The sequence below is a fragment of the Chiloscyllium plagiosum genome, unplaced genomic scaffold, assembly GCF_037043375.1.
Source record: "Chiloscyllium plagiosum isolate Xiang-an unplaced genomic scaffold, Cpla_swu_hap1 HiC_scaffold_34, whole genome shotgun sequence".
In the NCBI taxonomy this organism is placed as follows: Eukaryota; Metazoa; Chordata; class Chondrichthyes; order Orectolobiformes; family Hemiscylliidae; genus Chiloscyllium; species Chiloscyllium plagiosum.
Genome location: NW_028270172.1, coordinates 26,927,427 through 26,944,439, shown reverse-complemented (window position 1 = coordinate 26,944,439; position 17,013 = coordinate 26,927,427). Strand labels below are relative to the sequence as shown.

Sequence of the window (17,013 nt, the reverse complement as noted above, 5' to 3'; positions counted from 1 at the left end):
GGATATTCTGCATCATTCTGCTTCTAATTTGATTTACGCCTAAATAAACCCTGTCCATGTAAAGTGAAAGGTTCCAATGGGCATCCCTCACCAAAATAACAGTTCATGGGAAATAATACAAATTGATTATACGGGTCCACTGGCCACAACAAATAAACAAACACACAAGTGGCATCAGTTTAGCTTAGTTATTATTGATAATAGTTTTTCTGTAGGTAAAATGTTTCAAGCCTGTGAAGTTAATGTTGTTACCATTACGAAGATTTTATGGGAACAAAGTTCTATTGATGGGAGTTTTCCAAAAAGGTTACCAACTAATAATGGCTCACATTTTACAGCAAAGATATTGCAATAGACCATAAGATATAACAGCAGAATTAGGCCATTTGGCCCATTAAGTCTACTCAGATTTACAGAAATACAGGTTCTCTCAAAGAGTTGAAAGGCTGAGGAGATATGGAGGATAAGGCCAGAGAGGAATTTGAATACAAAGTTGAGAATTTTAAGAGCAAGATGCTACTTGACCATAAGTTAATGTCGGTGAGCAAGTATAGATGAGATGGTTGAATAGGATAGTGGGTGTGGGCAGGAAGAGTTTTTTAAAAAAATCAAGTTTACAAAGGTTATAATGTGGAAGCTTAGCTAGGAGTGTATTAAATATTAAGTCTAGAGGTAACAAAGGTATTTTTGAGGATTTCAGCAGTCGATGAGCTAAAGCAGGGGTACAGTCAGGCGACGTTATGATGAGGAGAAAGTGAGGTCTGCAGATGCTGGAGATCAGAGCTGAAAATGTGTTGCTGGAAAAGCGCAGCAGGTCAGGCAGCATCCAGGGAACAGGAGAATCGACGTTTCGGGCATAAGCCCTTCTTCCTGAAGAAGGGCTTATGCCCGAAACTTCGATTCTCCTGTTCCCTGGATGCTGCCTGACCTGCTGCGCTTTTCCAGCAACACATTTTCAGCGACATGATGAGGTGGTCTCACTGATCAAAGCCTCAAATTAGTTCCCAGGAAAAGGTATGGATTTAATCACTAAAGAAAGGAGTCTGTCGTGTGGACTGAAAGAAAAATACGCTAACAATTCTTCCAAAAGTTAATCGACGGAAAGTTCTGCCATTCCATAGTGGAAGTCAGGCCACCTGTTTGATAATTTAGAGAGAGTGAAGCGGTGGTGGAGGAGGGAGAGGGAGGACGGGAGGGAGGACGGGGGACGGGGGACGGGGGACGAGGACAGGGACGGGGAACGGGGGACGGGGGACGGGGGACGGGGACGGGGAGGAGGAGGACGGGGAGGAGGAGGACGGGGAGGAGGAGGACGGGGAGGAGGAGGACGGGGAGGAGGAGGACGGGGAGGAGGAGGACGGGGAGGAGGAGGACGGGGAGGAGGAGGACGGGGAGGAGGAGGACGGGGAGGAGGAGGACGGGGAGGAGGAGGACGGGGAGGAGGAGGACGGGGAGGAGGAGGACGGGGAGGAGGAGGACGGGGAGGAGGAGGACGGGGAGGAGGAGGACGGGGAGGAGGAGGACGGGGAGGAGGAGGACGGGGAGGAGGAGGACGGGGAGGAGGAGGACGGGGAGGAGGAGGACGGGGAGGAGGAGGACGGGGAGGAGGAGGACGGGGAGGAGGAGGACGGGGAGGAGGAGGACGGGGAGGAGGAGGACGGGGAGGAGGAGGACGGGGAGGAGGAGGACGGGGGGGAGGAGGACGGGGGGGAGGAGGACGGGGGGGAGGAGGACGGGGGGGAGGAGGACGGGGGGGAGGAGGACGGGGGGGAGGAGGACGGGGACGGGGACGGGGAGGAGGACGGGGACGGGGAGGAGGACGGGGACGGGGAGGAGGACGGGGACGGGGAGGAGGACGGGGACGGGGAGGAGGACGGGGACGGGGAGGAGGACGGGGACGGGGAGGAGGACGGGGACGGGGAGGAGGACGGGGACGGGGAGGAGGACGGGGACGGGGAGGAGGAGGAGGAGGAGGAGGAGGAGGAGGAGGAGGAGGAGGAGGAGGAGGAGGACGGGGACGGGGAGGAGGAGGAGGAGGACGGGGACGGGGACGGGGACGGGGAGGAGGAGGAGGACGGGGACGGGGAGGAGGAGGAGGAGGAGGACGGGGACGGGGAGGAGGAGGAGGACGGGGACGGGGAGGAGGAGGAGGACGGGGACGGGGACGGGGAGGAGGAGGAGGACGGGGACGGGGAGGAGGAGGAGGACGGGGACGGGGAGGAGGAGGAGGACGGGGACGGGGAGGAGGAGGAGGACGGGGACGGGGAGGAGGAGGAGGACGGGGACGGGGAGGAGGAGGAGGACGGGGACGGGGAGGAGGAGGAGGAGGAGGACGGGGACGGGGACGGGGAGGAGGAGGACGGGGACGGGGAGGAGGAGGAGGACGGGGACGGGGAGGAGGAGGAGGAGGGGGACGGGGAGGAGGAGGAGGGGGACGGGGAGGAGGAGGAGGAGGACGGGGACGGGGAGGAGGAGGAGGAGGACGGGGACGGGGAGGAGGAGGACGGGGACGGGGAGGAGGAGGAGGAGGACGGGGAGGAGGAGGAGGAGGAGGAGGACGGGGACGGGGAGGAGGAGGAGGAGGACGGGGACGGGGAGGAGGAGGAGGAGGACGGGGACGGGGAGGAGGAGGAGGAGGACGGGGACGGGGAGGAGGAGGACGGGGACGGGGAGGAGGAGGAGGAGGACGGGGAGGACGGGGACGGGGAGGAGGAGGACGGGGAGGAGGAGGACGGGGAGGAGGAGGACGGGGACGGGGAGGAGGAGGACGGGGAGGAGGAGGACGGGGAGGAGGAGGACGGGGAGGAGGAGGACGGGGAGGAGGAGGACGGGGACGGGGAGGAGGAGGACGGGGGGGAGGAGGACGGGGAGGAGGACGGGGGGGGAGGAGGACGGGGGGGGAGGAGGACGGGGAGGAGGACGGGGACGGGGAGGAGGAGGACGGGGAGGAGGAGGACGGGGAGGAGGAGGACGGGGAGGAGGAGGACGGGGAGGAGGAGGACGGGGAGGGGGAGGAGGAGGACGGGGGGGAGGAGGACGGGGGGGAGGAGGACGGGGACGGGGAGGAGGAGGACGGGGACGGGGAGGAGGAGGACGGGGGGGAGGAGGACGGGGAGGAGGAGGACGGGGACGGGGAGGAGGAGGACGGGGGGGGAGGAGGACGGGGAGGAGGACGGGGGGGGAGGAGGACGGGGAGGAGGACGGGGGGGGAGGAGGACGGGGAGGAGGACGGGGACGGGGACGGGGACGGAGAGGACGGGGACGGGGACGGGGAGGAGGAGGACGGGGACGGGGAGGAGGAGGACGGGGACGGGGAGGAGGAGGACGGGGACGGGGAGGAGGAGGAGGACGGGGACGGGGAGGAGGAGGAGGACGGGGAGGAGGAGGAGGAGGAGGACGGGGAGGAGGACGGGGAGGAGGAGGACGGGGACGGGGAGGAGGAGGAGGAGGACGGGGAGGACGGGGACGGGGAGGAGGAGGACGGGGAGGAGGAGGACGGGGACGGGGAGGAGGAGGACGGGGAGGAGGAGGACGGGGACGGGGAGGAGGAGGACGGGGAGGAGGAGGACGGGGACGGGGAGGAGGAGGAGGAGGAGGAGGGGGACGGGGACGGGGAGGAGGAGGACGGGGACGGGGAGGAGGAGGACGGGGACGGGGAGGAGGAGGACGGGGACGGGGAGGAGGAGGACGGGGACGGGGAGGAGGAGGAGGACGGGGACGGGGAGGAGGAGGAGGACGGGGACGGGGAGGAGGAGGACGGGGAGGAGGACGGGGAGGAGGAGGACGGGGACGGGGAGGAGGAGGAGGAGGACGGGGAGGACGGGGACGGGGAGGAGGAGGACGGGGAGGAGGAGGACGGGGACGGGGAGGAGGAGGACGGGGAGGAGGAGGACGGGGAGGAGGAGGACGGGGAGGAGGAGGACGGGGAGGAGGAGGACGGGGAGGAGGAGGACGGGGAGGAGGAGGACGGGGAGGGGGAGGAGGAGGACGGGGAGGGGGAGGAGGAGGACGGGGAGGAGGAGGACGGGGAGGAGGAGGACGGGGACGGGGAGGAGGAGGAGGAGGAGGAGGGGGACGGGGAGGAGGAGGAGGAGGGGGAGGGGGACGGGGACGGGGAGGAGGAGGAGGAGGAGGACGGGGACGGGGAGGAGGACGGGGACGGGGAGGAGGACGGGGACGGGGAGGAGGACGGGGACGGGGAGGAGGAGGACGGGGACGGGGAGGAGGAGGACGGGGACGGGGAGGAGGAGGACGGGGACGGGGAGGAGGAGGACGGGGACGGGGAGGAGGAGGACGGGGACGGGGAGGAGGAGGACGGGGACGGGGAGGAGGAGGACGGGGACGGGGAGGAGGAGGACGGGGACGGGGAGGAGGAGGACGGGGACGGGGAGGAGGAGGACGGGGACGGGGAGGAGGAGGACGGGGACGGGGAGGAGGAGGACGGGGAGGGGGAGGACGAGGACGGGGAGGGGGAGGACGAGGACGGGGAGGGGGAGGACGAGGACGGGGAGGGGGAGGACGAGGACGGGGAGGGGGAGGACGAGGACGGGGAGGGGGAGGAGGAGGACGGGGAGGGGGAGGAGGAGGACGGGGAGGGGGAGGACGAGGACGAGGAGGGGGAGGGGGAGGAGGAGGACGGGGAGGGGGAGGACGGGGACGGGGAGGGGGAGGACGGGGACGGGGAGGGGGAGGACGGGGACGGGGAGGAGGAGGACGGGGACGGGGAGGAGGAGGACGGGGACGGGGAGGAGGAGGAGGAGGACGGGGACTGGGAGGGGGAGGAGGGGGACGGGGAGGGGGAGGACGGGGACGGGGAGGGGGAGGACGGGGACGGGGAGGAGGAGGACGGGGAGGGGGAGGACGGGGACGGGGAGGAGGAGGACGGGGACGGGGAGGAGGAGGACGGGGACGGGGAGGAGGAGGACGGGGACGGGGAGGAGGAGGACGGGGACGGGGAGGAGGAGGACGGGGACGGGGAGGAGGAGGACGGGGACGGGGAGGAGGAGGACGGGGACGGGGAGGAGGAGGACGGGGACGGGGAGGAGGAGGACGGGGACGGGGAGGAGGAGGACGGGGAGGAGGAGGACGGGGACGGGGAGGAGGACGGGGACGGGGAGGAGGACGGGGAGGAGGACGGTAACTTTGTCACTATCACACACTGAGTCATTTGTAACTTTTGATGAAAAATCATTTTGTCAGGGGTGGACACTGATTTGAGGGAATCAAAATGAAAGTTAGACGTGGACTTTCAAGATCACAACAAATCCAAACACTCTGGAAAGGAAAAAAGGGGTAGTGGTGGTTTTCAAGGATGTTGGGAAAGTATTTTCTGTTGTCAGAAAGGGTGATGCTTGAAGGTTTGAAGAGGAGGAAGAGCTGTTAACAATATCAGAATATATGGGAACATGGTAAGAAAGTATTTGGTAACACGATAAGAAGGGAAATTGAGTGGTCAGCTGTCTGGTGGAAACAATGCCAAAGGAGCAATAAAGTGGCTTCATGGACAAAATGCTAACAATCAAGACTAGAAGCAAGTAAATTTGGGAATGTCTGTTATCAAACAGTACCAGTTGTATTAAAAATGAGTTTGAATCTCAGCTGGATTATGTGAAGAGTTATTCATAATAAAGATCAAATGGCAGGAACACCGATTATGCATGTTTTCAGCTGAAAGGACCCAAAACAATGAGATGACAGTGGTACTGCAGCATGATCATAATGTGCCCCAAGCAGAGCTTCTTTGAAAATGAGAAAATCCAAGTAATCTTGCATATTGGCTTCAAGATAGCTCTATTCCTTAGTCTGAAATGCATTAACCACTGAACAAGAACCCCACAAAATCATACCATGCACATGGTACAAGACAATAAACAAATACAACAGGCAAACCAAGAAACTACAAAATCAAGAAGGTCACTTTTATAGAATTATACCGATGGTTTAGATTGTTTCGGATGGCACTGACCATTCCATAAGTAGGTCTCATCATTGCATTATATTGTACAAGTAGGTTAATAAAGGAATATAGAAGTCATAAAGATTTTGGCAGCAAAGACACTGAGGAAGTCAACAATAGTAAAATGTAAGGAAGAACATAAAAATACTTGGCTAAGGGGTAGCCCATGCAAAAAAAACGCAAGAGGCATGTTTATACATAAGATCAGAGAATCAGGAGAAAGACAGAGATTGAAAGTTAAGGGTTAGCCTAGAAACGGGATGAACCCAGTGCTGAGAGACACAATGTTCAAGGCTGATCAAGTTGTAACAACAGAAAAGTTGCTGAGGCATACCAAATTATCAGTGCGGATAAGCATGTACTGAATTTTACTTAGGATTAAGAAAGGAATCACCATACAAGGCAATCAAGTACAAGTAGCAAAGCAAAATCAGTGAAAATAAACATGTAACTATTAGTATTTTTTATAGATTGGAGATTAATACCAGTTTACATTCAATTAGGTTATATCTGGTCTGTATATTGCATTCTATACTGAAGAATGATTGTATACAATAAAAATTTAAAATATTTCATATGACACATGAATAATAGTAACTGATGACTTTGGCTATTCAAGCAAGTTTTTTATAACACCATCCTGAAGCACCAGCTGGAAGTAAGGCTGGTGACAGCAGGATCATGCTGGATGCAATATACAGGGCTAAATAGCATGCCAAGGCTCATTTTGCAGGATCCCAAATGATGAACAGACATGTACCAGAGCCTGCTGATAGTAACCCATTTTGAGTCACCAACTTCATAAAGAAAAATTTAAGAAATCTCCAAGTGTAGAAACAAAGCAAGCATTGTCTGATACAACTATCATAACCATCTGATAGTCAATTACAAGCAGCAAAAACATGTTTTAAATAACAAATCTCACCATCTGAAAAGAAGAAAGATCTTGTTCCATCTTGACGAACATAAAAGTTTGATCCAAGTTTGTGACCATTTTTAAATCGGAGCATGGTGTGATCATACAGTCCATAATCTCTGAATAAGATGCTTCCACCAGGTTTCAGTATCTGTCACAGACACACAAGAAGCAAAGTCACAGCTAGTAGGTCTTTCATAATAATGCACCAAGTAGGCCTACGGGAATAATTCAACTGTATTACTTTAATAGGTATCTTTCTCAGTGAATTAGCAAAAGCCAACACAAGGTCAGAAGATAGGGGTGCAAAATGTTTTATAAATGAGACTATGTATAGCAACAAAATGTTAAAATTACTTCACTAACTTTTATTTTTCTCCATAGATAAACTTGATATCCCCATTGCTCACTAATAAGGTCTCCAAAGTCCAATTAACAAAGAATCCCACAGATATCATGTTGAATATTTTTAAGTTATAAAATGTACATGTTTAGGGAAGCAGATAACAAAGCCAATATAGCAGATAATAATTTATTTCAAGTTCAATCTCACCACTTTGGCAGAAATTTTTCAAAAAGTTTTTCTGAACGCTCCCCAATTATATCACCATGTGTAAGATGACAGCATGCCTACCATCAAATACTAACTTTATAGATATTTTCTAATGCTGGTTGCATCTTGTCAGGATGAATAGCAGAAAGCACGAAGATCAGTGTTACAACATCCACAGAGTCTGCTGGTATATTCTCTAGTAAACTGTCCTTCGTTAGATCACACTGAAAGGCTTTACATCGTTCAGTATGGTACAAGTGATTTTGCTTTAAAAGAAACAAATGCAAGAATGGATAAGGAATCTGAACAGAATGTTCCCATTGATTACACTCAAAAACTTGATTAGTTTTAATATTTTTTAAAGCATTCTAACTGATATCTTAAAACAGGTCATGAATTATTTGGAACATCTGAAGAATTGTTAAACTTGGCAATACAGTACTTAATATCATTTAATATCAAACATGTATATTTTATTTCATTGCTGTTTGTGGGATTCTGCTACACTGTAGCTTCTTCCATTGTAGTAGCAGCTACAGGTTGAATCTTACAGAGGTTGACTGAACGCAAGTTCTGTCCAGTTTTCTGGAGGGATTTTGCACTATCTCTTAATACACTTGCCTCATTAGCAACCTCTCTTAACCCGATGCCATTCCTCAACTCCAATTCCGGACCCATCTTACCAAGAGCCAATCCTAGATCATGGCTTGTCCTAGGATGGATGTGTTGTCCCACATCAACTAGCCACAAAATAACATGACCCTCTCTCACTGGTATCCTTACATACAGATGAGGAAGGACACCACTTCGACTGGGACAACACATCCATCCTAGGACAAGCCAAACAGAGACATGCACAAGAATTCCTAGAAGCATGGCATTTCAACCGGAACTCCATCAACAAACACATCGAGTTAGACCCCATCTACCACGGCCTGAGAAAAAGAACTAGAAATAACATCACTAACCCAAAGAAATAAATAGAAAGCAGGAATTTTCAACACTGCTTCGCCTGGAGGCCCACTGAAGATGTTGCCTAGTAGGGTGATGAAACGTCAGGAAATGAACCCTCCACCTCAGCGAGCAAACCTACATGCAAACCTCTCAGCAGATATCCTGGAATTCACGGAACATAGAACAGTACAGTATAGGAACAGGTCCTTTGGCCCACCATGTCTGCGCCAACCATGATGCCATTCTAAATTAATCCCATCTGCCTGCATATGGTCTGTAACCCTCTATTTTCTGGCTGTTCATGTGCCATCTAAACATTGCTATTGTATTTGTTTTTAACCACCTCCCCTGGAAATACATTCCAGGCACCTTCCACCCTCTTCATAAAAACATACTTCGCACATCCCCTTTAAAAACATTCCCCCTCTCACTTTAAACTTGTGTCCCCTGGTATTTGACATTTCCACCCTGGGACAAAAAGATTCTAACTATTCATCATGGGAAAAAGATCCAGCTATCCATCCGACCCATGCTGTTGCTCTAGCAAAAACAATCTAAGTTTATCCAACCTCACCTTATAGCTATTCAGTTCTCCTCCAAGCAACATCCTGGTAACTCTCTTTTATACCCTTTTCAAAGCTCCGTATTCTTTCTAAAGTGTGGAAAATAGAACTGCACATAATACTCCAAATGTGGCCTAACTGAAGTTTTATACTCAATGAAAGCAAGCATGCCATACACATTTTTACCACTTTAACTGCTCGCAACTTTAGGGGCACTACGGAATTGTACTCAAAGATCTTCCTGTAATTAACACTATCAATTCAATGTAATCAATGTGTATCAATTCAACAGCACCCTTTACACTGTCCTATCTTTAAAGGCCTGTCATGTACTCAGACAAGCATCGCAGCTCTGGCGCTGCCTTGCACAATACCTGACTGGGGCAAATGTCACGGTAGACAGAAGTGTTGGAGAATGGGCACGCCGCCTTTACAGGCAGGGTCCTGGAGGTCCTTTTGAATGGGGTGATGCAAATGCAGGATTTCCTCTTCCTCGATGACCAGCAGTAAAAGGTCATGACACCAGACCATGCCAGCCTGGCCAGAAGTTGTTGCTTGGGTTAAAGCAGTTTCAACTGTCTGGAGGAATGCACAGCATTTGCAGGAATAAGGTCAATGTCTCTCTTCACTTAACCAGCCTAAGTATTGCCATGTTCTCTCCAATATCTTACATTTACGACCTCTGCTATTGTACCCCACCTTCCACCAATGTTCATGTTCAACCACTCTCACTTGTTCATGCAACATCTTCCTTCACTAACTGTCAAGTCCAATCCCCAACAGCAATAACCGTGCATGCCCTCTGTACTGCCTTATCACTCACTTGGGGCATATCCTCATCTACACCAAATGTAACAGCTGAGCCACTCATCTTTGTCTCTCTTAATACATCCTCTCTCTCATTCAAGGAGGAAAGACTCTAGAACGGTGAAATGCTGCCTGACATTCAGTTCCTCACTCCTTATGAAGACAGTGTAGTGACTCTGACAGTTAGCCAGGGAAATGTTATGGTAACCAATACACCAGGGGTGATAGTGTTAGTGTTTATCATCTCAACTAACCTTAAATACTTCAGCAAACATGTAAAAATAAATCAAGAAATATATCACAACCAATTACAAACGATCTTGTGTGTACCTTCACAAATTCTATCGCTCGGGGAGAGAAATCACACGCATAAATGAAGACATTTAGATCGTCCTCTAAAAGAGGGAATAAGCAGTTCCCAACTCCACAGCCAGCTTCCAAGACAATTAGTTTTTGATTCTCAAACTACAAGAAAGAAAAATTTTGTAAAATTGCATATTTACAGAACATTAAATATTGCAAAAACATCAACTGCACTTCATGTCAGAAAAGTGGATATGTTCAGCAGGAATAGAAGAGATAACCAGAATATGCAGGCTGAAGAAACTGAGAAGGGGTTTCATGAGGATATTCGGATAGATGAAGGGTCCTGACACCTGAGGGATAAATGCACTTGGGGACAAAATCAGAAGATCAAAGAACACAGGGTGGAATGCAAGGTTGAAAGCAAGGGTGGGGTGGGGGCAAGACTGAGAATAGATTTTAAATGGAATTTGAAATTAGCTATTTTGGAGACAGCTATTGGAAGTCAACAAGAAAGAAGCTTTAAGTAATAGGATAGGGTATGGGCAATACAGTTTGGAATCAGCTGTGTTTTGTTTGAATGAACCACTAAGGAGTCAAGTCTTTCAATCACAAAAACAAAAATAAAAGAGGTGTGCTCTGACAGTAGAGTCTGACAATGTTCTACAGGCAGAAGTAGGTTATCATAATAGTGGATAAGGAATGGAGCTTGAAGTTTAACAAAATAGCACTACAATGAACTTTAGCACCCTGTAAGCAAGTAGTTGAGAATGTGATGGTACTGCAGCTCAGAGTGCAGTGACAGAAGCCCCATAAAATGGATTCAGTTTTCTCAATGTACAATTATAGCAAATTCAGCCTCATGTACCTGTCAGTATTTGATGAGTGTTCTGTTCCAAGATGGGAATGACATTATTGATTGTTTAGAGATAAAGCTGGAGGATTAGCATGTATATTGAAACAGATCTCAAACCTATAGATAATGTCTGTGTTGGTAGCTTATAAAAGAAAGTGCTGGCAAGGACAGGACCTTAGAAAATGCTGGGAATTACGGAGGATTGGAAGGGGGTGAAAGAAGTAATTCCTGAAGATTATATTGGGCAAATAGAAACTGTACAAAGTGAAGCAGCTTCCTAGAGGTGATCAAGAAGGCAAGATATATGGAGTGATCGGCCACATTTGTAACCAAACTTTTTTTTAAACCAGTATGTTCTTTGCCATTTGCACTAGACTTACTCACAGCTGAAATGGCAGTTCATTAACTCACAAGTCTGGGTTTCCTTCATTAAATATCACTTACCTCTCCACATGCTTTAAGTTCTTCAAATTCCCTGGTTGTCCAATGTCTATCTTTGAAGAAGTTTGTGCTATTTCTTTTGTAAAATAAATCCCAGTTCTTCTGTGCATCACTTTCAAGCTTCTGTTGCTTAAAATTGGACACTAAGGTCTGATCTTTCATGAGCTTCTCTGCTTCTTCAGAGGTAAGGATTCTTCCCTTTTGCCCTCTGACTTGAAAAGGCATTTCTGGTCTGGAGGGTGTTACAGTTACTACCTTATTGCTTAAAGACCAGTCGTTTATCCCTTCTGTTTGGTATGTCTGGATACCACAAAAAACATTTGTTTCCATGTCATCTCCCATTATGTTTGTAAAATTCCAGAGGGTCTTAATGCAAAAGAAAAATAAACTTTAGATTGTGATTTAAATTTCAAAACAGTACAATGCAATTGAAAGCTTCTCTGCAGGTTAGTGCTGCATTTAAAGATAATAGAATATGATTTGCTTTTTTGTAAAGTTGTGAACATATAAACTTGTAGTGCACATGCTACACTTGTTTCATTACAGATATCTCGGGATGTTCCCTTGTACATGCTGTATACCTCAGACCAAGCCAGTCATTAGGCTGCATATCCAAGAGGAGCTAAAGTTATCAAGGGTACCACTTATTAATAAGCATACTCCAAGGCAGTGCCACTTATGAGGTACTTGTAGATTTCAAAGAGCTCCAGTTATTAGTCCATGTATCTCAGAGAATGCCAGTTCAGAGTCTAGATCTAGAATCCTAAAATGAAGACAACATATGATCATTTAGCAAGTTGTGTCCACACAAAAGTAACCGCATTCCCTTCCACACTTCCCCCACTTCCCTGTACAGATGCTAACACAATGCCCTTCAGAAAGGCATGACTGTATCTACCTCAAGAATTCAGGTGAACACATTCCAGATCTTAACCATTAATTGGATAAAAAAGGATCTCCACATGCTGTCTTTGCTTCTTTTGTTAATTGTGTTGAATGGCATCCTCTGGCACTCAAAACTTCCATGAATGGGAACAGTTTCTCTGCATCTACTTTGTCTGGACTCCTCAAGCTTCTGAGCATCTCCAGCACTGATTTTTCCTAAGGAAACCAACCCCAGTGTTTTCAATTTATCCACAGAAATGAACACGCTCACCCCTGGAATATTTTTTGTAAACTTTTTCCACACCTTCTCTCCAAAGGGGGCAGCATGGTGGCTCAGTGGTTAGTACTGCTGCCTCACAGCACCAGGGTCCCAGGTTCAATTCCCGCCTCGGGCAGACTGTCTGTGTGGAGTTTGCACATTCTCCCAGTGTCTGCGTGTGTTTCCTCCGGGTGCTCCGGTTTCCTCCCACAGTCCAAAGATGTGCAGGTCAGGTGAATGGGTCTGGGTAGGTTACTCTTCGAAGGGTCGGTGTGGACTTGTTGGGAATCGAATCAAAAAAAAAAGAGGTGCCCCAAATTGAACACAATACTTAACTGAGCTTGAAAGTGTGTGTTTTAAAATATCACCTTCTTGCTTTTGTGTTGTATGTCTTTACTTATTAAAAACTAATGACCTGTTTTCTCAAATAATCGGTTTCGCAATGATCCATACAACCCATTATTATTTATTCACATAAAAAGGTCCCAGCCTCTGGTTCTGCACTCCATTAGATTTGTATCTCTTTTGTAAAATAAATGTCTTTCCTTATCCTTTCTGTCAAAATGCATTAAGTCACAGGTCTTCCCATTTGTCATCTTCATTGTTGGCAATCACTCACTCAAGAGTATGATTGTCCATCTAGGAAATTCTGTGATACGGTTCATGAATTCTGTAGGTCCTTGCATGGCTGATGAGCCCGATCCTTGAGCTGCATTTCCTACTGCAAATATGGCAGGTGTTTTGAGGAGGTGGAATTGGTCCTCAGCCTTGAGGTCTTTGGTATTCCTTTCTCTAGCTCATTTTTTATATTTCCTCTTGCCATTGGGTGTTCACTTCATGTAGGAGCTTCCTTCAATTTGGTTTCTTCTGAACAAGGGTCTCCCATGTGTTGACATCTTTGTTGCATCTCGAGGAAATCCTACAGGAGTCTTTGAAAACTTTTCTTGCCTTCTTCTCGTTGAAATGTCTTCCTCGAGTTTCCCCGTTTCTCCCCTCAGTCGAAGCAAAACACTCAACACACAGTATAGTTTTACCTCCTTCATCTTTATTTCGGGCCCTGGAGGGAGAGAGAACAATCATCCATGTGCACAGAGACACAAGTTCTTGGTTCTCTCTGTAATAGCAGTTTCTTAATGAATTATATAGTCATTTTACAGGAAGGAGCATCCAGATAAGGCGACATACATATTGATTGGATAACCATTACAATAAGCGAGTGTCAATAGTAAAGATTAAACCATCTGCTGTTACACAATGAATAAATGACTTCACATAATGAATATTTTTTCCCCTTTGTTAGATGAAATTGCATACTGAATGCTTCCAAATTGTTAAATGGCTCTACATAATGACTGCTTTTCCACCTTGTTAACCCATTAACTTTGCCTCCAGCACCCCATTGTTAACTGAAAGTTCTGATCTGATCTAAGTCAAGTTCAGCTGAACCTCTTGTTTCACAAAACTCAAAACTTAACTCTTTCCCTGCTTATACCCTATACATATTCTTAAGTGAAGATGATTTATTTTGGTAGCTGCATCCTAAGCACATCACCAACACACCAGATTTGATTTCAGATTATCATAGCCTGGATGCTGGAGCTGATAGCTGCTTCAAGGATGTTGAATGTTAATATGCCTGTCCTCCCAGATGATGGAGAATCTGTCTCAAACAATATTCATGATACTTCTCAAGGATCTTGCCAGGAACAACAACCACTCTACATGGCCTTCATCAACCTGATCAAGGGTTTTGACTCAGTCAGTCAGGAAGTGCTATAGAAGATCTTATCAAAGTCCAGTGAAATTCTCAACATCCTTCATGACAAATGTCAGCGATGGCCCTCATCAGTGATAATATGACAGAATGTGAGGTCAAATCAGGGGTCAAGCAAAGATGTGTCATCACGTCCACCTTTTTCTCCATCTTCTTCATTACCATTATTCATCTTGTCTAGAACAAGCTTCCCAGCAATCTAGACATTGTTTACAGGATGGACAGAAAATGTTCCAACTTCAACTAGTTGAAATCCAAGAAAAAAGAAATGGCAATTACCTCATTTGTGGAACTCCAGTATGCCTCAACAAGACTCAATTCCTTTACCAGCCTGTCCCAGGTCAAGTTCTCATTCATCTCTCCATTAAGATCAACTTAAAAATTCTCCTAAATATGGAATACTTTCCCAACTTGGGGAGCTACCTCTCATCTAAGGCTGACATCAATGTGGAGATGCAACTTCACATCCAGTCTGTGAGTGCTGCCTTCAATGATCGTGACATCCCTACTGATACTAAGATCCTCATGTATCAGGCAGTCTACCTTCTGACTCTTCTATATGGGTGAAACTTGGACTACATATAGATGCCAACTCAAGACCTTTGAGAAGTACCATCGAGCTCTGAATCAAAACTGCAATTGTATCTTTTATTGCATAGACTGCAGATTTTTCTGACAAGTCTACTGTGTGGCACATTATCAACCATGTATCAACCTCATTCCTCAACCCTCTTACCTCACCAAAAACGTAATCAAATTTGCTGAACATAATTTGCCTTAAACTATTCCTTAATTAATGCATCCTCATCCAAATGACAGGCAATTTTGTTCCAGATTATCATTTCTAAAAGTTTCCCTACCAGAGAGGTTAGATTAGCTTTTAGTTACTGGAGTTATCCTCACATTTTGACTGAGAAAGTCTGCAATATTTACAGTCCTCTGGCACCACAAATGTATCTATGGGTAACTGGAAGATTCTGACCATTACCTCTGCAATTAACACCCTTCTCTTGTGCAGTCCTTGCAATCCTGGTGATTTAATAACTTTAAGAATAGCCAGCCTTTCTAATATCTCTTTGTCAACTATTATTCATCTGGTGTATCAATTATCTCCACTTTCATATGACATCAGCAGTATCTTTTCACATGGTAAAGACAGAGACAAAGTTCTAATTTAGTACCTCAGGCAAGTCTTCTGCCTTCACTAAAATTGGTCCCACCTATCCTCTTTCCACCCTTTTACTATTACATTCATGCAGAAGTTTTTTTTTAAATTGTATTTTGTGCTTTCTGCTAGAATCATTGAGCTTTCTATATTCAACGTGGTTCTTTGTGGAAATGCAACTGAGCAATATTATTTTTACAGACAGTCCACTATAATTTCACCTACTTATCTTTGAATCCAGTTTAACTGGACAGATCAAATTGTACCCTAAATGAAACTAGTCCCCTTCTTATTGAGTATTTTTATTCTAGATCATTCCTTTTCCTTTTCCATGGATAACCCAAACTTCACAATGCTACAATCACTCTCTGCTTAATGCTCCCTTACTGACATCTGAGCTACTTGACCAACTATGTTCCAAGAACCAGATTAGATTAGATTAGATTACAGTGTGGAAACAGGCCCTTCGGCCCAACAAGTCCACACCGACCCGCCGAAGCGAAACCCACCCATACCCCTACATTTACCCCTTATCTAACACTACAGGCAATTTAGTATGGCCAATTCACCTGACCCTGCACATCTTTGGATGGTGGGAGGAAACCAGAGCACCCGGAGGAAACCCACGCAGACACGGGGAGAACGTGCAAACTCCACACAGTCAGTCACCTGAGGCGGGAATTGGCGCTGTGAGGCAGCAGTGCTAGCCACTGTGGCACCATGCCGCCCAGATCTTACAATACTTTTTTTTTGTCGGGCTGGAAACTGATCAAAAAAATTCTTCCAAAAACCAAAAGAACTGCAGCTGCTGAAAATCAGAAACAAAAACAGAAATTGCTGGAAAAACTCAGATCTGGCAGCCTCTGTGGAGAGAAATCAAGAGTTAATATTTTTAGTCCAGTGACCCTTCATAATTCTTCCCCCTCATTTGTGCTTTACACCACCATTATTCCAGGATAATTATACTCTTCAAAAATCATTACTCTAAACAAAACTAAAATATTGCAGATTCTGGAAATTTGAAATTTAGAAAACTCTAAAGGGCTGGCAGAACCAGTCCTTAAAAATACAGCCTTGCAACAATTATTCTGGTTCCCATTCCACACATGCTGCTAGAACTGCTCAGTATTTCCGACATGTTGTGTTTTAAAACATAGCTCCACGGATTTTCGCTCCTCTCCCTGAATCTCAAACAGGCGGTTATGAGTCAGTGTATCTCAGAGGTTGCCAATTATCAAACCTAGCACAATGGGTAGGCCTTGAGCCACTTCAAGTTCGTTTCTTTTGCGCGAAAAAAAAAGCGCTATGGAAATATAAGTTGATGTCAGGCGCGACGTGACCGGGTCTGATTCGAGTCGGAACAGGAGGCCGGGACATAAAACAAAGTACAAACGTCAGTCTCCGAGCCCGAATACTGTGTTCCTTACCCAACTGGCAAAAAGAGCCCCCTCCGTCCCCTAGCGACCAACAGCGGGGAGACCTGGTCTCCGGGTGCGCGCTCCCAGTCTTCACCCGCACTACAATCAGTGCGCGCGGGCGCTGCTCGCGAGCTCGGTACCTTTCGCTGTTTGAATTTAACGG

The 17,013-nt window shown here is 48.2% G+C and overlaps 1 protein-coding gene across 7 annotated transcripts in view; it reads right to left on the bottom strand.

Annotated features, from left to right (window-relative positions):
* mettl6 (methyltransferase 6, methylcytidine) overlaps positions 1-17,013 on the bottom strand; it is a 35,821-nt gene that overhangs the window by 17,918 nt on the left and 890 nt on the right. For 5 of the 7 annotated variants that reach the window (XM_087978569.1, XM_043719274.2, XM_043719269.2 and 2 more), the window contains exons 2-5: positions 11,353-11,715; positions 10,080-10,214; positions 7,521-7,691; positions 6,882-7,023 (exon numbers count right to left, since the gene is read on the bottom strand). In XM_087978569.1, the coding sequence (XP_087834695.1) occupies positions 6,882-7,023; positions 7,521-7,691; positions 10,080-10,214; positions 11,353-11,715 (811 nt within the window). Of the gene's footprint in view, positions 1-6,881; positions 7,024-7,520; positions 7,692-10,079; positions 10,215-11,352; positions 11,716-12,538; positions 13,899-16,859; positions 16,997-17,013 lie in introns of those variants that run through there. The other 2 variants (XM_043719271.2, XM_043719273.2) reach the window with 2 other exon arrangements.